Source organism: Podarcis cretensis, assembly GCF_951804945.1.
Source record: "Podarcis cretensis genome assembly, chromosome: 12".
Taxonomy (NCBI): Eukaryota; Metazoa; Chordata; class Lepidosauria; order Squamata; family Lacertidae; genus Podarcis; species Podarcis cretensis.
Genome location: NC_137181.1, coordinates 35,751,025 through 35,773,358, shown reverse-complemented (window position 1 = coordinate 35,773,358; position 22,334 = coordinate 35,751,025). Strand labels below are relative to the sequence as shown.

Here is a 22,334-nt window from a genome sequence, read left to right as displayed (position 1 = left end):
AGCAAGAATACGAAGAACCGCCGCCGCTGCCTTGCGCACGACTGGAGGCTCTGCCTTCAGGGCTCGTGTTGATGACGCGCGGGCGTCGGCAGGCAGCCTCGCTGGGCTAGCGCGAGCGCTCTCCGAACGGCTCTTTCCTAAGACGTCAGCAGCCCGCTGGCCGTTGGTGGAAACGAAAAAACAACAAACCGCTTCGGCGCGCGCAGAGCCGTTGGGAGCGGCCGTTGAGGAGCCGCGGCGAGGCTTCGAAGCGCCGTTTCCTCGCTCTTCCAAACTATGGCGTGACTTTCCAGGAGACGACGTGTGGCAGCGCCGTCCTCCTGCCCAGGTCTGCTCAGCAACGGGGGCTGTTGAATTCGGTGGGGGTTTCTTCTCCTACGAGGAAGCGGCGGCGGGTTAAGACCGCAGGCAGCACGGGAGCGCCGCGCTAAGTGATGGCAAAACCCGTCAGCTTTCGTGGAGCCGACGTCGTCAGATGAGCTAAGAGTCTGTGTATGACAGAAATTTGGCAAGCACTATACGTCATAGTGCACTGTCAGCCCCCAAATGCTGCAGGGTTAGCTAGGAAAAACACATGAACAGGTGTCTTTTTGTTTTATTCCTCCACCCTCACCCTTAACTCTCCTCCTGATGGTCACTTTCCAGGTTCAGGGGACGCTTAAGTCTCTGAATGCTAGTTCCTGGGGAGCAAAAGCCCACAAAGGCTATTTGCTTTGTGTGGCTGCTATTGGCTTTTGGAAAGCAACTACTCATGGGTGTAGCCAAGGGGGTTTGGTGCCGCCCCCAAATCAAGTAAATCAATAAAAAATACAAAGTAACTGAGGTTCTGCCCCACTAACTTAAAGCCTGTCACCCCAACATAAATCCTGGCTAAGCCCATGGGACTACTTAGGATTTCCAGAGTGGCTATTGCCTACTAGATGAGCCTGCAGTAGGCTGGTTCTTTCTTTTTTATTTATTTATTTATTTAATTTATATGCCACCCTTCATCCAAAGACCACGTGTGACTAGGTTCACGTTAAGAGCCCTGAGCAGTAGTATAGAAATAAGACTATACATCAACATTGTCGTTTTGACTCTAAATCCATTTAGAGATGCGAGTGTGTCAATGTGGTTCTCTTTCTCTTTTCTTAAAGTTGTACCTTGTCTTTACTTGCTTTTTCTTCTTTGGAGACTTCAAATGATAGGAACCATTTCCCAGCAGCAATCACTTAACAAATGTCCAAAGAGCGGTGTCTGTTGTTCTAGGTTTAGTTTATCGATATCTACCCCTCTACTTCTTAACTTGCACTAGAGTTTAGATTGGTGCCTTTTTCAAACCATGCCTTCAGCTGTCAAAGAACAGCAGTATGAAATAGCAGAGATTAACCTTAATGAAAAGCAATGTGCACTGGAAGTTGGCTTCCATATCTACTACTTCCAATGCTAACACAGACTTGAAAGTAACTTTCATGCACCTTGATTTCTATTCCTCACAACTCCATTGGCAGCATTCAAAAAGGTTGTTAAATGAGAAAAGTGTACAGTAAGAGCACCCACAGATATGTGTTTGCTCCTAAGTACTAGGTTTTTTTATTTAATGTATTTTTTTTACTATTACTAAAATTCAAAAGCAGGTTAAATTAAAAATACATAATAGAACAGCAGAATAAAATATGCAAAAACCAATAAAATCACCATAGGCAGCAGATTTACCCAAACACCTGGGTGAACTTCAACTGGTACCAAGAGTTGGTGCCACTTGTATTTGAGAAGCAAGTGAATTCAAGGCACCTGTAACAAGAATCCTTTTTTCCATCTCGGCACATACTGAATTTCAGGCAAATGTGGCACAATCAAGGCAGCATTCCACATCAATCTTAATGTACAGGCAGGTCTATTTGAAAGCAGACACTCTTGTCAAGTATTCTATTCTATGTACTACTTCATTGTCAGCCCTACAAATTGCTGCCTTAAAGAGTTTCTTCCTCTACTTGTGTATTCATAAAATTTGCTTAGATTTCTTTTCTATCTTTTAATATGGACTCCCACATTAGAATGAGCTTTTCCTTGAATGAAGAATACAATTGGGAAAGGGCTGGAACTTTCTGGCTCTTCCCAGCCAAATTAAATTTGACAGATCTTTTCTTACCAAAGATAATGCTACTGATTTTCCCTAAAAGATAGTCCAGGTTATGGAAATAAAGTCTCTTCACATATGTTAACATGGACTATTAAATGAACACTTCATGACCACCTTAAGAAAAACATATTTATTTAACAAAGTTTACTGACAACAAGCCTCACTGAGGTATGTTTCCAAAAAAATTGCTTCTACTTAGCAAAAGTAATCAGTAGGCAAGGTTTATCAATACATTATTTGTTAATACACAAAAACAGTCCAATAAAACTTGTTGCACTGAGTCCATTTACTAAGAACTGACAATGAATCAGTTTTGTCACACAATGTCTAGTTACGTAACAGGGATATATCTAGAATTAAGGAAAATGAGTTTTCATACTGGATGGTCCATATTTGGACTGATGGAAGTTAAATGTGCACTATGTGGGAAGCCCCTTTAAAAACAAAAAAGTTAAAACTAGCATCTGCTAGATTTAAGTTTCTTATTGATCAAATTATTCAATTTTTGGCAAAAAGTTTGAGAGGAGGGAAATACTTTAAAACATAATATAAAAAATGTGCTTCAGAATTTATTTAAAGACCCAACATGAAAAAATAGTCATTTTAAATATTAGACTTGCATCACGCTGCAGGTATGTGTATCACTTTAACATAGTATTAAAGGCAGTATTACAAAGTATACAAAAATGTACTTTAAATAATATAGGATGTTCTCAACCTAAAGCACATATTATACCCCAAACATGTTTTTGCACAAGTCCTAAGTCGTTCACTTTCTCACATGTAAGCTTATGTCAATCTTTTTACAGTACACACTGCAGTTTTTGGAACTTCAGATGCATATTAAATCAGGCATGTAAAAAATGATATGAATTTTGATCTACCCCAATGAGAACAAGGAATTGGAAGGAACAGACATTCTAAACAAACTTATTTCCTGGGTTTTACTTCGGCTACCCTACAACTTACTAGACTGCAATACGGGACAAAACCAATGAATGGAAATTGCCTGGGCAAGTTTAGTTCCACTCCAACTATTCCTAACAACACATTTACTTTCTCCTGTAAATGAACAGCTGCCTTCTAGTATGCCTAGGTAGTACTCCTGTAGAGAGGTGCAGTATGTACCCTCATCTGCACAGTAAATATTTTAGGAAGTAGATGCACTAATGAAAAAGCATCATATCCCATGCACATGGTGGACAGGACATAGTGGAAACATACCACAGGTTTGTGGCTTTGCACAGATGGCATTAAGAACATGGAGGAGGGAGTAATTGCCTGTTGCCAGTCACCATTCCAGTTGCGTGAAAGATGCTCATATAAGATATGCCCCTAGTTATCTGAGCCTGCTCAGTACCATAAATAGTTAGAAAGCACAATATGTTTCACTCAGTAACTGGATACCATCCTGTGGGGGACCTGCATTGAAGTAATGCAGTATCTCTCTTTGCAGAACAGATGTTTCAGCAGAACAGATGTTTGAGCAAAGTTACTCCAACTAATAGGGTTTGTTTCATTCATTTTTGCTACCTGAAGATTTTAATTATTTCAAACTCTGAAAAATGAAGGTTACTAAAAATAATAATCTCTTGTTGGAATATTTCACAGTATACTTAGACAGCAGAGTTTGTGGCAAAACTGCACACATGCATCTTAAGGAAACTTCATGTGTCTTCAATCTAGGGTTGTAGATTCTTGAGTTACTTCCAAAAAATAAAACTTTGACAAGCAAATCCACCTTATACACATAGTGGAGATAAAGTAAAGGATTTCATTCAAAAAATTTCTGTAGTACCGACTTCTTGACAAGATGAAATTGAAATGCAGAAACATCATAAGTAGCAATCCTGAAATCTTCATGTTTCTAGTGTCTCCTCATTTGCTCCACAAGTATCAACTACACAGATTAAACAACTGGTCACTGGGAAAGCACGGACTTTAGAGTTGGCTATCCATTTATCAGTTTCAGTATTATATTCAAGGATGTGCCCCAAACGACCTACACCCTGAAAGCCTGCTAAGACATAAACTATGGAACCCACAGCAGCACATTTTACAGTCACACCTTTCCATGGCATGGGAGAGACCATCTTCCACTCATTCACTTTAATGTCATAATATTCCACATTGTCTAAGCCACCTTTAAAGAGAAGGGAAAACACACAGATAAGTATCAACCATGGTTTCTCAAACTTCACTTAGATACAGAATCCTTCCCAAGTGGAACTTCCTCTAGTATGGTGAAGTAAAAGCAATAGCGGCAAGGATGGTTTGAAAAATTTAGCATCTAAAATTATCTGGGACTAAATAACGGAGGAAAGGAAAGAAAATCCAAGGTTTGAAAACAAGATCAAAGTTATCGCAGGGTGATAATAATTCCAAATTTACAGTGCAATCCTTCTAAATGTTTACTCAGAAGTAACTGCCATTTAATTCAATGGCACTTACTCTGAGGTACGTAGGTATAGAATTGTTCTCTTAAAAGTCTCAATTTCCACTGCTTTAAGGATAAATTATTTTAATTTTCTATATAAATGGTATTAAACCCTATGTATAGGAATATCCCAGTCATGATGGATATATGCTTTGTAGCTGACTTTCTTATATGGGAGAGTATGTAAAATTACAGTGTACTGGTAGAGAAGTGTTTATTTTTAAAAAATACTCTACATGTGATACCATTAACAGAAAAACTGCAGGTCTGGACAAATCTGGTCAAACAGCAAATATCTCATATTCACTCTTCCAGTGAGGCATGACTGCAAGACTGCTTCCACTAACCACCCTAAAAAACGTGCAGGGACACAGCTCATTCTGCCATTAAGCTGGTGGTCCAACAATCTTCACCAGTCAGTCGACTTGAAACATCCATCCAAAGCTGGCCAATTTTGAGAAGCTGTAGCTGGCACAATTATTGGTACACCTTACTTTTGGCACAGCAGATTTTAATAAAAAATAAAAAATATCAATTACCTAAGCCATTCTGTCCCCCAACGGCAAATATTTTGTCTTTCACAAACACAAGTCCATGATTTTTTCGGGCTTCAAGCATCGGACACAGCTCTGTCCACCTGAAAATATATAAAGCATGTAATTTTAAAAACACGTTCACTCAATTTCATACCATGAGCAGTTCTTTTTCCATCAAGTATGGTAAATACCAAAGTTGCAGAGAAGGGAATTTATAGTTAACTTATGATTTAGTTCCACTATTGCGAAAGCATGCCAGAGGAACTGTCAGTTAAAATGGAGCACAGATCTAAGCTAATTTTGGTCGCTTAAAAGCTCTTGCTCCTTATAAAAATACGTGACATAATAAACGGTAGAACAATATTAACAACAAACAAAATTCACAGCATCTGAAATATCTAAAAGGCTTTAAAACCTGATTTAAAAGTTTTAACTGCCCTCCTAATGCAAGCAGTGAAAGAGCCTCACAAACCTGCCAGGGAAGGGCACTCCAGAAGAAGTTACATTTGTGTAATTGGCTTGTGGATGGTTAAACACACAATTAAATTGATGGAAATCAATACATACGTTTCTGTTGCTGGATCATAAACTTCACAGGAATTCAAGACTCTTCCAGAAACATTGTTTCCTAAACTTCCTCCACATACGTATATGAGACCATTTGCCTCTACCATCCCATGACTGCATCGCTGAGTCAGCATACTGGGCTTTGTGTGCCAACTTTCTGTTCTGGTATCATAGCATTCAAACAAATATAATGCAGAATTTCCTTTAAATAAAAAGACAAGCAAACTGATTTAGAGAATATTTGGAGATTCTATGAATTACATGCAACATTGCAATAAGGTCACTGTTGTAATTTGTCTTCTAGTGCAGCAGTTGAATGCTCACATGACACTTCAAGCTGTACGGTTTTAAGGTTATGTTTTCCAAAACAAGGTACGTGATCCTATATACAAGCAACCTTCCTGTGATACTGATAATCCTTTTAAAAAAATTCTTTTCTATGCCATCTGCATCCAAAATATATACAATTCAGGAAACAAAGTCCTCCTTTGCAGCAATAGCATAATCCACATGGAACTGCCCATTTGCTGATATCACTACTCGTAGTCCTGCTCTGAATGCCCTGGTATCAGAGATTAAGCAGGTGGATACCTGGTATTCCTCTCTCAGTGCTGGTGCTCAGACTTTGCAACACCCTTTCCAGAGATGTTGACTTGGCATTCTCTGTCTTATCCTTTCAGCTCCAAGCCAGCTTTTTCAGGCAAGCACTTAAGGAATGGAAGGTAGAGAATGAAGCAGCTCCTGCTTTACTGTTTAGCTGATGTTAAATCTATGAATGTGTTCTGTTTGGTGTTTTAGATTTTGGCTATTCTATTTTTGTTGTTTGAATCTTTGTTACCTGCTCTGGCTTTCTTAGATAGAAAGACGCCACATAACAGAGCACTGGTGTTTTCCTTTTTGAATGTGAATAAATACCGAAAAGGTTGGAGACCCTCTCTCACAATCCTGTCAACATAGTAGCAAAGATAGAACCACAGAAGGAAGACACTCTCCCCATAGTGAGTGCAAACTGGCAAAACCATTAGGAAAGGTGGACTGAGCTTCATTCACTTGCTGCAACAGTTCAATAGATCTGTACTAGAAATACACGTTATGAAGCAAGTTTGCCTCAAAGCTAATGCGGAAAATGAATTTGCAGGGGAGAACTAGTGGGCATTTAATCTATCCCACACATGTTCATTATCCCCTGCAAATGCTCACTATCTATGATGTCCCAACTGTAGTATTTTCTGAGCTGTCCCACAAAAATACAAGTGGGCATAGGCTTGCAGCCTGGGGGTGAGGTAAACCATGAACTCTTGCTGTCTGTACCTGTTGTGCTGTAAGTTACAGATAAATGTCAGAAATATACAGTACTTTCATTTCCAGATTTAGGTGGCTAAATGAAGCTGACATGACAAATATCCCTTCTAAAAATACACGGTTGTATCCAATACCAGTCATACTAAGACTAGTCCTATTGAAATTCAGGGGCATGCCTAACTTAGGTCCATTAATTTCAAAGAGTGTATTCAGAGCAGAACTTAGTTGGATACAGTTCACTGATTTTTTTGTTTTTTGCTCTGTGTTTTAAGGCCCACATTGGATAAGCTGGCTTCTGAGTTTTGGCAGTGAGTGCCATTTCTTTTTTAAAGTAAAATTCAATGACAACAGTAGGGTGCCACACACGACTTCTACTTTACAGACCCACCAGCAGACCCTTCAAGTGTCTTACCTACTTCAGAACCACCAGATGTATATATTTTACCCTCTGCTGCACAAGCTGCAAGGCTATCCCGAGGTGTTGGAGGCCCCAGCTTGGAATACCAGCTGTCTTTCACAACATTGTAACAGTCCATTCGCTTTATAGGAAAAAGTTGGGAGCCGCCCAAAATATAAACCACGTTGTCCCAGAAAACACAAGCTGCATCCCTCCGCTTTTCAAAGGGACATCGGATGTCTGTCCAGCTGTAATCCTGTATGAGAAAAGATAGAGGTTTGGGAGAGAATACTGTGCCGTGTAAATTCTTCAGAATTCTGAGACCATTGTTATTTATTTGTCCAATGAAGCTGGTGTGGCATACATGGTTCTTCCCCCTGTCCATTTTACCCTCAAAATTACGTTGCGGGGTAATTTAGGCTGACAGATAGTGACTCTCAAAGTCATAGAAGCTTTATAATGAAGTAAGGACTTCAACTTGCATGCCACTTGTCTTAGTCCAACACTCTAACCACTAGGCTTTTATAAAAATGGACAGTACCTTGATAATAGTAGTACACCACATTTGTATGTTGGGAAGCGATGTGGAGAAGAGCCTGGAAAGCTGTCTGCTATCTAGCTCCTGGTATTCTCCGAGTGGCCTTTCCTAACCAACTGCCACTACAAGGCTGATTCAGGAACCATTTTGCTCTGACAGGAGTTTTAGTTTTCACAATTTTTTTTCTCCCCTTGTAGCATGTATTTGCTATTTCACTGCAAAGCTTTGATTGATTTTAATGTTTTATGCAAACCGCTTTATGATGTCTGCCTGAAAAGTGGTGTACGGTATCTTAAATAAATAAATAAATAAATAAATAAATAAATAAATAAATAAATGTGAGCTTATGGAACGGTGGAAAACTCGTTTGCATGTATTAGTGGGTGTTGAAAAAAATGAGGCTTAGATCTAATAGGCCACTGTTTTATTATAGGTGGAATCCTGTCTGCAGCGGACATACTGCTCAAACAACATCATAATTATTGAAAACTTCCTTCACACCCGTTTGCAGAGATTAATTATGTTAATGTGTTATCTTCACATCTTCCTTACATTTGGGGCATCAACAATAATTAACTGGAGGATAGGGGTGGAGAGGAGGGCAAAAGTAACCAACTGAGAATCTGTTTTGAGAAACTCCTGCCTGTTATTAGTTGGCTTGATTTTAAAATTCAATAGATAAATGGAGTCAAGAAAGAGAACAGAACAATACAAAAAAGTGTTTAGAAGAAAATAGCAGATCTTAAGGAATAGAATCAGATAAAATAGAACTGGGGAAAATTTGTTGTCATGGCAACCAAGAACTCATTCTCCATGCTACAAATGATATATAATGTACCTTCAATTGGTTTACCTGTAATAAACTACAAATGGTGCTGCAAAAAACACCAGCAGAGTCATCAGTAGGGTTGAAAATGTATACAAACACAGCCAAATTTGAGCAACTGGGATAAATTAATGGAAATTAATGCACATTCCAAGAACGAGATAGTTACAAAAAGCAGCAAAAAGCAGTAAGATCCTAGCTATATCACAGTCAAAGTACAAGACAACACTACATTCTTTAAAACTGCTTTTTAATTGTAATTTTTTATTTTTAAAAATTGTTTTTAACTGTTTTATGGGGTTATTCAGCTGTTTATGTTTATATTTTGTTTATGTATTTTGTGTTTTTATATTGTAATTTTATCTTGTGAACCGTGAGACCTGTGGGTATAGGGCAGTATATAAATTTAATTAATAATCATAATAATATTGCCTGAGCCAACATACCTGTGTATCCCCTGTTGTATCAAAAACCTCAGGTATAAATAAGATGATCATCTAAACAAGATTCTATTTACCTGCACTATCTCAATGGGATGTTCATTCATGTGCTTTTCTTAATCTGGGTGCAATTAGTCACATGAAAATATATTTTAAAACAATTGATAGAGCATTTATCTGCCAATATGTTGAATTGCAGTGAGTACGAAAAAACTGAAATTTAAAAATATAGTCAATAATCATTATAGCTTTCTAGTCCAGCAATATCTTGCACTAGCAGAGGCTGACAGAACATATTCAAAAGATAACAAGCATAAGATGACAATTCAGTAACTCCCACCCCAATAGACATCGCTGAGGCACCACAGCAAGGATTCTGAAAGCCATGAAACAAGTAACTAATGCTCACTTTTAGGTTGTTCAAATAAGGGGGGCCTTCACTCCCACAAAGCATCCTTCTGACAGACTACTCCATTTGCTGAAATGATCACAAGAGGGGGATTTATTGGGCTTGGAGGACATACTTCCTCTCAGACCAGTTTCCCCTATTTCCCCATGTGAGTTTTCACAGGATTCAAATTTGTTACTTTAATAATGATCAACTATTTGGAGATTTTAATTTATAAATGACTATACAAAATAGAAATCTATTTCTAGCAACAATGAAAGTCCATACATAAGTGTAAGAAACATTAAAGTTGCCATAGAAACCTCAAAAACCTCAAAATAGCTCTGCACTACAGAAAGTTCCCTGTATCATCTTGCTATCCCTTATTACATTGTTCCTTACAACCTGTCCTCCCACAATGCAACAACAAAAACGCTTGTTTTGTGAAATCTCACAAGTGCAAGAACAAACTAATTTTATATCTATTCTCATATCTATATCTGTAGTGATGAAACTGGTTATATAATGAAAGAGATGATGAATTTTTCGGCTACACACTATCTGTTGAAATTCTGAAAGATCAGAGCTACCTTTGGATTAAAATACCGACATGACTGTGGCTGTGAGCCACCAAACAAGGCAATGCGGTAATCGTGCTTTTTTCTTCGCGGGCGGGTGCCATCCACCAACTCTTCTCTGTCCTCTGGAGAAAGCAGATGGTATCTCATGCCACCTAAACCAGAAGGCATACACAATAATTCCATGTAATTCTAAGAGAAATCTCTGTTTCCAAAGCAAGGATAGACAAACATTAAAGAGGAGGGGAAAATAAAAGTCTGTTTTTAACCATTTTTCAAAAATCACATGCAACCTCTGAAATACAGAAAGGCTGCCACAAAAAAAAAAAATAAAAAAAAATGATGAAGTGTCTTTAAAACATGTTTCTATAGTCACTGATATATATAAAGTACCTGTACAGTGAGACAAACTGATTACCATGGAATAAACCTCTCGGAATATTATGCCACTGAGTATGTCATCAAATACACTGGAAAGAAACATCAACATCCAATATGTTTTAAATAATCAAAGCTTAGTATCTATAAAATATTTCTCACTACACCTAAACAAGAACACAGCTTAAAGGTTTTATCCAATCTTTCCTTCTTTTTCTTTGTTTTTACTTAGCATATACTTGAGAAGCAGCCCGGATCTACATTGAAGACACAGATGGTGGTGCGTAGGTTTACTGTTCTTCAACAGCTGAGAGAAATGTCATTACTCAGGCTATTTTTGTATAGATATTAATGTTCTTACCAATTATATCTGAAGCCTAAGAAATCTGAAACATACGAGCTGGTTTTAAAGGCATACTGATCCTTCCAATAACTATTTTTTTCAGGTATTAAGGTGGCCTTTGGTAATGAATAATCTGGTATCTTCTATTTTGCATCTTAAAGTGGGGCCCAGTTTATTGAAATAAGTTACTTTAGCGAAGAGGAGGGTGGGATGATTTGGTGGGCATGTTTTCCTGGGGTTAGGTGAAAGGTGGATGGATGCTGGCTAGCCACCAACCCATGGCTGCAGTAACCAACAGAAGGAAAGGGGGAAGGAAGATGTTGATTATACTTGTCTTTGTACAGGATTCCCAGGATCATTGCTGCCATCCCCCCACTCATCCAAATAGGACATGCGGGTCACAGAAAAATCCTAGAGCACTTTCTTCAACTTCACTCCAGCTGGAACAAAAAGTGTGCAAGGGCACAAAGACAAACAAAATGAACTTGTAGCTGAGGGAATTCTACAACCAAGGTGCCAACAAATAGAAGGCCTTCTACTACTATTCAGTGGTTGGGAAAACTGTAGTCAGACCTTGGGAAATCTAAATTGATTTAATGTGGAAAATGCGGTCCTTCAGATTCCCTGGTCCCAGACCATTTAGGGTTTAAAGGGCAAACAAAATAATTCAATTACGCTCAAAAGCAAACTGAAAGATAGGTGAAGCCCTTTAAACACTGGAGGACTATGTTCACCGTAGTTGTTGGCATCTATCTCAGGAGACAATGGAGGAGTGTGCCCTTGGGGTGAAGTCAAACCGTTGGAGAGGTACGATGTCTGCTGTGGCTGTAGAGACTGATGCAGGAGACACATGTTTTGTTGCTGACTGACTGTCTCTAGGTACTCGATCATCTCCAAGGGATTTCCATGCTGGGGGATTGATATTGCCATCATTCATGTCATGTTTGCATACCACTTCATAACACAAGAGTTGGTCTGCCAATGGGCCTGGTGTCTGAAGCCAGCTCCCTGTAGAGCACGTCTTTGGGGATCCTGCCATCTTCCATTCTGTGGACATGACCAAGCCACTAAAGACTTTGAGACAGGAGTGCTGGAAATGTAGGCTTGGGAGAGCACATCCTTGTTTGAGATTCTGTCCTGTCATGTGATGCCCAAAATCTTCCTTATATAGCAAATGTGGAAGGCTTCTGGTGATTGTAAGCTGCCCACGACTCACTTCCATAAAGCAGTGTGCTCAACATGCAAGCTGGGCTGCCTGCTTCAATGGGTGCTTAGAGTTCAGAGTATCACTTGACAAGCACCAGGAAAACTACTGTGCCAGCAGAACTACTGTTATACAAATCAATGGTGCAATTGCACTCAGAAAAGGGCAACCGTGATCAAGGGGATAGAGCAACTCCCCTGGGAGGAGAGGTTGCAGCATTGGGGCCTCTTTAGTTTAGAGAGAAAGCAAGTAAAAGGTGACATAGAAGTCTATAAGATGAACCATGGTATGGGAAAAGTGGATGCAAATAAGTCCGTCCCCCCATCTCATAACACAAACTCATGGACAACCAATGAAGCTAAATACTGAGGATTCAGGACAGACAATAGTAGTTCTTTACACAGTACACTGTTATGCTATGGACTTCACTCCCACAGGAGGCAGTGATGGTGACCAATTTGGATGGCTTTAAATGATGGTTATTTATGGAGGATAAGGCTATCACTAACCACAAAGGCTATGCTCTGCCTCCACAATTGGAGGCAATATGCTACTAGTTGCTGGAAACTGCAGGAGGGGACACTGCTCTTGTGCTCAGCTCCTGCTGTTAGCTTCCCATAGGCATCTGGTTGGCCACTGTGAGAACAGGATACTTGACTAGATGGGCAACTGGTCTGATCCAGCAGGCTCTTACAATTTTATGAAACTCTGAAGTGACCCATAACTGCTCGAAGCTGTCCCATAACGACAAGGCATTTCCTTATTTTGGTATCCACTGTTTAAGGCTGTGACACACAAATGAGATTTTTGAAGGTGGAAGACTCTGAACCATGAAGCTCATATAGTCTGCAATTTATTAGACATAGTTCTAACTGCAGGAAATAGAATGCAGATATTAAGGGCTACTAGTCGGCTTTGATTCAGCTTCCTGGCACAGAGAGAACAGGGTTAATCCTACCTTTCTTTTGTATTTACATGCTAAAATGCATTTAAATGGATTTAAATTTAAATTTTCTTAAAGAAAAACTTTACAGAGAGTTGAGACAACTTGGAAGATAAACTTACTTATAACCATTTTGAGGCACTCAGGGTTGTCCTGGATAAGTGGCTCAGCTTGTACTGTTTTACTGAGGAAATTCTTTGAAATTAAAGGAAACCTGACTTTAGCAAGAATGTCAACCATGTAAGGCTGACGGTTTGGCTCGTCATACTTCAGCCACCTGACGGCAGCATCATAAACCTAGAAATAAGAAAGAAAAATACATCTGTGTACTTATAGTAGCAGCCATCTATAGAACCAGGAAATTGATAGCTCAGCTGTTACAAAAAGGAAGTCTAACTTATGATCTTCAAAGGGCTTTTAAAAATAATTACTTGCTATACCTTATATTGCCAGTTAGATGGGTTTAAGTCCCTCATTCAGGAATGGCTAAGAAGAAATCCCAAATTTAAAAGCTGCTTCTGATCTCCCGAGATAAAAAAATTCAAAGCTATCACTATTCAGAGTTGTGAAACCACAAGCAACAGCTGAACTAAGATAGACCAAGTTATTTTATGATAATTATTACAAAGTGAACATGCATGTGTAAATTGGAGTGAAATAACTCACAGGGCTGCCACTTACCTGGAAAATACAATTTCACTTCTAACATATTTCGGTCACTGAAGCAATTTTTATGTCCCCCCCCCCCACTAAATGGGATCCACCACACTGAAAGGATCTAACTTTGTTTCAGTGAAAAGTTTACACTTTCTTGAAGCAATTAGATAACGTGGAAAAATCCCAGATATAGTAGTAGCTATGCTAATACCTTTTGGTCCTTCATAGTAACTACTCTCAATGTTTTTAGAAAGAGTCGCTTCAACTGTCAAACATTACACCATGATATCCAAGAACGAGACAGAAAACCAACTACAAAACTGAGAAAATGCCACAAACAGCAAAAAAGGAGGGGGGGAAATATCAGATGCCAGAAAGTCTCAATCTGTTTTGGAACAAATCTTTCCTTGAGGGCACTTTTTAAACAACATTTCTCATAAAAAAATAGGATACTATAGTGACTCCTACTTCAAGCACCTGATGTTCCAGCCTTTTTTCCTGCCAAAAATTAATCAAATACTGATCCTTTAGTTTTGATGCAGTTAAGCACTCCTATATTTGAGGCCCTTTTCACATTACAACTCCCCATGCCACTTTGAAGGCTGCTCCATTAAGTCATTTGACTTTGTGGGGAGATGAGACCTGAAAAGCTGGAGAATCTGGTTGGAAACTCATACAGGCACTAAAAGTTCTGCCAGCAATTATTTGCATTCCACTTTTGACAGGAAATGTTTCCACACAGATTACATATTTACAGCAAGGTAGCTAAAAACACAAACCCTTATTTCAGATGCAAGACTAAGATAGCTATGAAACTGGACCCTCACCTGATCTTCTGCTCTTACAGTTAGCGTGTCTTGATTCAGGAGATGTGTTACACGTTTGACATCTAGCTGTAGAAACTCGTCTGTCTTGTAAACCTCTGTGAAATGCTGGTGGATAAAGTCATCTGCAGTAGCCTTGAGCTCTGGGCAGTCAAGACACTCTGCTAACACACTTATACCTAGTGCAAGATAGTAAAAAATTATGAAAAGATGTTTAAAATTCATGAAAAAGCATATTGGTTGGAATTAAACGTCGTGCTCTTACGAATGTTCCATCTGCACAAGCATTGCAGCTTGCTAGATGGAACACTCATTCTTGCCCCCTCCCTTTTGGGTTATCCCAATTCCCTCCTGTCCGTTTCAGGGCGGGCGTGGGAGAAGTAGAGGGGGGAAGCCCCCTTGCGCAGAGTTTCTGTTGACAGAGCAGAATGCTGCCCATTTCTTTTTTATGTGAACTACCATGTTATTAATAATTTAATATAAGTTTTTTCTCATCAGTGGCAAAAGTAATGACCAAAATAGTTATCTTGAGAAGTAAAATAATTGATGAAATCTATGAATTTGTCATGCACTAAGTACTAGAGAGACAATGATGTCATGTTAGCAACTTGGAAGAAAATCTTTAACAGTAGTCACATTCTATAGAAGACAATACAGTGGTGCCCTGCAAGACGAACGCCTCGCAAGACGGAAAACCCGCTAGACGAAAGGGTTTTCCGTTTTGGAGGCGCTTCGTAAAACAAATTTCCCTATGGGCTTGCTTTGCAAGACGAAAATGTCTTGCGAGTTCCTGCGGGTTTTTTTTCCCTTTTCCCCCCCTTTTCCTAAGCCGCTAAGCCACTTATCAGCTGATCCGCTGATAAGCCGCTTAACAGCTGATCGCTAAAAGCCGCTAAACCGCTAATCCGCTAAACTGTCAATGGGCTTGCTTCGCAAGACGAAAAAACCGCTATACGAAGAGCCTCACGGAACTGATTAATTTCGTCTTGCGAGGCACCACTGTAGTTCAGTCTGGCTTATCTGAAAGCTAATCAGAGGTGGCAGGCACTGTAGCAGTACTATATGCATGACAAATACATTTTCAAACCATAAAATTTGTTTTCCAGTAGAATAATATATGAAATGTATCGTTAGCAAGACTGTCTTAAAAATGAAATAATCAAGGACCCAAAGTGCAAATTTTGAAAAATATCAAGAGTTCTTAGAAACAATATAGAGTGAGCCATCTTACCAAGACAATTTGAAGCATCAACTTGCTCTTTTAAGAAGTCCACACACATTTTTTTCACAGGTTCAATTTGATATTGATTTGCAGCATCTAACAATGACTGGACATTGTTGCTGTTTACGGAAATTCTGAAAAAAGCAGCAACATTACTATGACCAAAACATTTTCAACAAGAACTGGGAACATGATAATACACATAACTAGATTAAATTAGGATTTTTAGCCACTAGAACAGCAACACAGTATGTTACAGGCAGATACAGTAGTACCCGTTGAACAAATAATTAAAATAGCATTAATTCACTTAACAGCTTTTCTGGGCTTCATATGAAGCTATCTGATGGGCAGATATTAAGAGTTATAAATAAACCTACCTTGCAGTATAAGCAAACTCCACAAGCTGCTCAATAATATCTGGCTCTGCATCTTTTAACTCCACTTCATAAGACTTTGATTCAATCATATTTGCTGCAATTAGATACATAACACCATCATCTAACCTGAACAACAATTCCACCCCTGCACCCACATCTCAAGGGACCTGCTGCTCTAATTTAAGAGGGGGGGGGGGACAGTTGCAATGGAAGTTGTTAAGCGAGCTTCAAGACAGCCGCAGAGATCAGTTACAAAATGAGCAGCAGAACCTAGAATCTAGATTTAAATGTATTAACAACTGTTTTCCTAATTCCGTATTACTTATAGAAATCTTATTTACAGAAAAACAAGTACACTAAGAATAGATGTATCAAGAACTTCTGGTCTCACAAAACTACATCCCAGTCTTACATACATTTCAACCCAGCTCAAGGTAGGAATGGGAACCTGTGGTCTTCCTGTTGGACAACTCCCATCATCCCTCACTATTGGCTGTGCCAGCTGAGGCTGATGGGAGACAGTCCAACAACATCTGGAGGACTACAGGTTTCCCTATCCTTGATGTAAAAATTAAAAAAGAAAAAACAGACTAATCCTAGTCAAACTTCAGTTGCATTGCACTTAAGTTGCTACCATGGTATTTTCAAATTGCAAAGGAGACCAAGCTGTAGAACTCTACCTCTCTACAGGAAAATTCTCCAAAACATTTAATTAGAAAAGATGAATTAGTATGGTATGAATGAGTTCGGACCTTAGAAACATCTGCACCTAAAGTTAGATAAAAAGAGGACACCTTTTCCTCTAGAGCCCATTTTTAAAGACATTTAAATATTAAGCTTGGAGGTCGCAAATATGCCAGTCTCTCTGAAGCAGGTGTATTTTTGGCAAGTCTTATTATATACTGACTGCATGTGAGAAAGAGTTTTAGGAAGACAAGTGGAAAATCAGTGGCTTCACTTGTTCACATGTAAGACAAGTTAAGTCAGTGTGTGGCTTACTGTAACCACACATACATACTGGCTCCCACCGAGACCATGGGTGCTTTACTCCTCCTTAGACATTTTAGGTCAGTGTGGTGGCAGTTATGCCATGTTTTTGCTAAGTGTGTTGTCTGATTCTGGGGCTGTTGTTAACACCTGTCCTCAACCATCATCTGTGGCCAAAGCTTGTCCTTTGGCTACAAGTCACGATTGAGGAGAGACCTGAACTATGATCCAGGGATTGGATCACACACTAAGCCAAATCTTGGTTTAGCTGCTGTACCAACCTAAAAAGCCTAGGAAGAAGCAAAGTGGCTGCAATCGTCTTCTTGGGAGACAGTATATTCATGCTAAGCCATGGTTTGGCTTAAAGCTGTTCTCCTGCATGGTGCTACTAAACTGCACTTGGACTGACAGTTGGTCCAGCAACAGAGATGAAAGACAAGGAAGAAATATCACTGTAAAGATAACTGGAGAAGATTCAAGAGTTTCTACTTACATGTTATTAAACCAAATCTCCCTTTCTTTGCAGGCCCGCAATGTTATCAACTCAGTACATAAGCTTGTTGCCAAATGGTACCTTGAATCTACTGCAGGTTGCCGTTACCACAACGGAATGTCTTATCTGCTGGGGGTTGGACTAAATGACCCTCGAGGTCCCTTCCAACACTACAATTCTATGATTTCAACTAATTGCTTGGCTGTAACTTGCTCTTACAACAATCCACTTGTCCCAGTATGCAAGGAGAAACACACACAGTGGAAATTGTATTAATTATGGACTAAGGTAGAGGTTTTTTAATTGCGGTCGCCAACTTGGAGCCCAGAAATCTCCACATAGTCACAATTGAACCTGTGCCCATAGCAAAATGCATCTGGATAATTTTGAACACTGTTGGTCAGTAGATGATGATGATGATGATTTAAACCAGTAGAAGTTGAGTAGCTGAAGACTTACTGGTAAACATCAAGTTAAAGAAGTGACTTGCTGAAGCAAGTACAACACGATGAGCTGGGATCTTCCTTTCCTGGACCATGAGAATGACATCACAGAGTGTTTTCTAGCACAAAAAAGTCAAAATGATGACAAAACATGTAATATTTCACAATTTCAGAGACATGTGTAGAAAGTCTTATTTTTTTGCTAAATTAGTTACCTACAGAAATGTACAACAAACACTATTGAAGACAAAATCACAATTTTTCAAAGGAGCTCAAGGCAGTGTATGTGATTCTTCCTCTCCTCATTTAATCCTCACAACAACCCTGTGAAGTAGGTTAGGCTGAGAAGCAATGACTGGCCCAAGTTCATCCATTGAGCTTCATAGTGGCGGGAATTCAAACTCTGGTCTTGTAACTGAATTACATTTACAATATGAACAATTACAATTTTGCTGCTCTTCAGCTTCAAGTATGTGAGATTTTTGTATACAGTTTGGCGAACCCTACATTGTAAAGCTATGCCTATCTACTCAGAAATAATTCTTAGTTAGTTTAATAGGGCTTACTTCCATGTAAGCATGTAGAAGATTGCCGGCTTAATACTGTAGCCAGCAACACATACTTAAAATAGCACTCATTGTCCCAAATGCTTATGGGAGGTCTAAATAGAAACAACTTGAACATTTGCTTCTTTCTTTATTGTCATTTCCACAATAGACCAAAATAGCAGAGTGACTAATGTGTTAGTTAAGTAGCTTTTAAATGAGACCAGGTTCCTAAAAAGTACTCTCTGCGTATACTTTAATGGATGCTCTCATTATTCTGTCCACATTTAAAAGCTGGTGAACTAATTTCTAAAGGTAGAAAAGGTAGAAAAAGGAAGACATTGACAATTATTTTTCTCTGCTGTGGAAATGACAATGAAGGAAACTTAATATTTTCCAGTTGTCTCCATTTAGACCTCCAACTATTTGGGAGAAAGACTACCATTTAAGTGTTTATAGTTGCTAGAATATTAGCCAATGTGTGTAGCATTTTTAACTTGAGATAGAAATAAGCACCTCAAGGCAACTGAACAGGAGCAAAGCTGTTACTGAGCTAAAATATGTTAATGATCTTAAAATTGGTACAGTGGCAGTTCTAGCAAGTAATGACAATACAAATCACCACTAAAGCAGATTATGAAGAAAATTGGTTGCATTCAACTCAGTGTAGACCCACTGAAATTAATGTCCATTACTTAGGATTAATTGTAATAGGTCTACTCTGAGCAAAAGGTGAATACAAGCCACAGGTTAGCAAGGCAAATATTAATCCTCATAGATCAGTAGACTGGTACTGCCCAAACACATCTGTTAAGTACATGATTGAACTAGCAGTTTTCACTCCAGTTTCATAGTCATACACTAGTCATCTTCACTGAGCACACGACTAACTTCTACCTTCTGGAAGGGGACTGATGGTGAAGGTGTTACCTCCAACCACTATTTCCACTACAGCTTGCCAGCATTTGTAACGCTCCAACACCTACAGCCTGTTAACAGTTGTTCTGGTAATAGTTTTCCTGCACAAAAAGATAGCTATTAACTCCTATGCCAGGCATAGGCAAACTAGGCCCTCCAGATGTTTTGGGACTACAACTCCCATCATCCCTGACCACTGGTCCTGTTAGCTAGGTATGATGGGAGCTATAGTCCCAAAACATCTGGAGGGCAGAGTTTTCCTACGCCTGTCCTATGCTGTTGTGATCACCTTTCTGTATCTCTAGAATACTATCCACTTGGGTGACATATGCTAGAGATAAAGGAAGATGAATCTGAATTAGGTTTACACATTTGCCAGGGTAACAGAAGTTGGGAATATTCTCATTTTCCCCCCAGTGCATCCTTGTGGGTGGAACAACAAAGAGTTACACCAGATAAATGAGCAAAGAATGCAACGGAATGGTCTTGGCTTCACATCAACTGCTCTGTGTACCAGAGATCCATTGCAGCATGGTAATGCCCAAATATTTCCACTACAACTGCACTACAAATCCCGATGCTACTCGTTCAAATCTCACCTCTAACAGGAACTCATCAGGTAGTCAAGTTACAAGAAAGGAGATTCCTTCTAAACACACGGAAAAACTTTCCCGACAGTAAGATCTGTCAGTGAAAGTCTCCCTCTGGAGATTGTGGGCTCTCCTTGGAGAGGCTGGATGCCCATCTGTCACAGATGCTTTAGCTGAGATTCCTGCATTGCAGGGGGTGGGGGTAGATGATCCTTGGGGTCCCTTCCAACTCTACAATTCTAATTCTTAGGCAAGGCGTCATCCGTGAGCCTCGTCAGCCATCCCCCACCTCTGCAATATGGGAGTCCTTACTGGCCTACTTTACAGGGCTGTAGTAAACAGCAACAAAACAATGCCAAGCACTTTGTGTTAGCTGTGTCCCCCCTGCCATGGGTTTCTTCTCCTACAACAACTCCGGGTTCACAAATGCCCAGGTGCCAGGCTCGTGGTCAACACCATGGGGGGGGGGGAGAGATAGAAACATGTTCCTATTGGACCCCCCAGGTCAAGGAGCCCTAGGAGGCCGGTCACCCCCCACCCCGCCTTACTTGCTTCCTCATGGTGTTCATGACCCCCATGAAGCTGGCCAGCAATTTGGCTTCTTCACGGGCGGCGAGTTTCTTCTCCGTCTTCTTCTTGTTGCTCTTCTCCGACGCCGAGGCCGCCATGCTCCCTTCCCCTTCCCTCGCCTCCCTCTCGCCGGCGACGAACCGAAGGCTTCCTCAACCGACGCCCGGTCATAAACGGCAGTCAGCCAGGCTCCAACGGCCAACGCGAAGCGGCAGCCCCGGCCTCGCTCTGCGGGGAAAAAAAGGTCTCCCTCCGCCCGGCAGTTGCAGGCCCTCTTCCTACACCCCCAAATATAGGCTCCCCTGGCCAATCAGGAGGCAGCTCGCGGACTCGCTGTCCGCCAACACAAGTCCGCCCCTTCTCGGGAGCCGGCGAAGATTCAGCGGGTGGGAAAGGTAAACAAAGAAGGAGCCGGCGCGCCGTGACGTCACGCCGAAGCGCACGACCTGCCCGAGACAATGAGAGCGGGGGACGTGAGGAGGTGGAGAGTTGTGGGTAGGCGCCAGGTGCGCATGTGTGGATGTGGGCAGGTTGGTCCCTGAAGCGTGTCAAAGCAGCTCGAGTCTGCCCGAGGAGGGTGGGTCGCTCAGTCGCCCAGTATAGAAACACTCAGGATTGTAGAGATACGCCTCTTTCGTAAAGGAGGTGGCTCGGCAGAACACAGGAAAAGCACTGGCCCGTCTGTGGTGTGCGCTGCCTGCCGGAGGCTCCGCTCCGTTGTCCCCGTAGATGGTAAAGGTAAAGGTAAAGGTACCCCTGCCCGTACGGGCCAGTCTTGACAGACTCTGGGGTTGTGCGCCCATCTCACTCAAGAGGCCAGGGGCCAGCGCTGTCCGGAGACACTTCCGGGTCACGTGGCCAGCGTGACATTGCTGCTCTGGCCAGAGCCAGAGCCGCACACGGAAACGCCGTTTACCTTCCCGCTGGTAAGCGGTCCCTATTTATCTACTTGCACCCGGAGGTGCTTTCAAACTGCTAGGTTGGCAGGCGCTGGGACCGAGCAGCGGGAGCGCACCCCGCTGCGGGGATTCGAACCGCCGACCTTTCGATCGGCAAGCCCTAGGCGCTGAGGCTTTGGGTTAAACCACAGAGCCTAGGACTTGCAGATCAGAAGGTCGGCAGTTCGAATCCCCGCGACGGGGTGAGCTCCCGTTGCTCGGTCCCAGCTCCTGCCAACCTAGCCGTTCGAAAGCACGTCAAAGTGCAAGTAGATAAATAGGTACCGCTCTGGCGGAAAGGTAAGTGGCGTTTCCGTGCGCTGCTCTGGTTTGCCAGAAGCGGCTTAGTCATGACTCAGAAGCTGTACGCCGGCTCCCTCAACCAATAAAGCGAGATGCGCGCCGCAACCCCAGAGTCAGCCACAACTGGACCTAATCGTCAGGGATCCCTTTACCTTTACCTTAGATGGGAATGGCAGGGGTTGGAACCAGGACCATCTTCTTCGGCATGAGAAGTATGTGCAGATCATCTGAACGCATATAGTGATCCAGAAGTGGAGGAGGAGGAGAAAGGGCAACATCTATCCCCAATAGGGGCTGAGCTGGGAGCAGAGGTTTAAAACACCAACCACCCCAGCACCCTACTTTTATTCTTGGAGGGAGCAGGTGACACTGTGGTCTAAACTAAACCACTGAGCCTCTTGGGCTTACTGATCAGATGGTCGGCGGTTTGAATCCACTTGACGGTGGTGACCTCTTGTTGCTCTG

The 22,334-nt window shown here is 41.1% G+C and overlaps 1 protein-coding gene and 1 long non-coding RNA gene across 6 annotated transcripts; one reads left to right on the top strand and one right to left on the bottom strand.

Annotated features, from left to right (window-relative positions):
- Window positions 1-191: 191 nt before the first annotated feature.
- Window positions 192-17,799, top strand: LOC307199844. Of its 5 annotated transcripts, XR_013832221.1 has the most exons (6): window positions 192-328; window positions 5,967-6,034; window positions 10,060-10,298; window positions 10,742-10,789; window positions 11,197-11,365; window positions 17,596-17,799. It is a non-coding gene; the product is annotated as an uncharacterized lncRNA (long non-coding RNA). The 5 variants fall into 5 exon arrangements; XR_013832223.1 differs by lacking the exon at window positions 17,596-17,799 and having other exon boundaries at window positions 11,197-13,222; XR_013832222.1 differs by lacking the exons at window positions 10,060-10,298; window positions 17,596-17,799 and having other exon boundaries at window positions 11,197-13,222.
- KLHL7 (kelch like family member 7) lies at window positions 2,238-21,299 on the bottom strand. Its single transcript, XM_079947910.1, has 11 exons — window positions 20,607-21,299; window positions 18,022-18,124; window positions 16,083-16,176; window positions 15,712-15,836; window positions 14,484-14,659; window positions 13,122-13,296; window positions 10,144-10,286; window positions 7,377-7,617; window positions 5,663-5,864; window positions 5,099-5,196; window positions 2,238-4,265 (listed from the first exon to the last, which is right to left on the bottom strand). The coding sequence occupies exons 1-11, from the start codon at window positions 20,724-20,726 to the stop codon at window positions 3,982-3,984; spliced, it is 1,761 nt and encodes a 586-aa protein (XP_079804036.1). The 5' UTR covers window positions 20,727-21,299; the 3' UTR covers window positions 2,238-3,981.
- Between the last annotated feature and the right edge of the window lie 1,035 nt (window positions 21,300-22,334).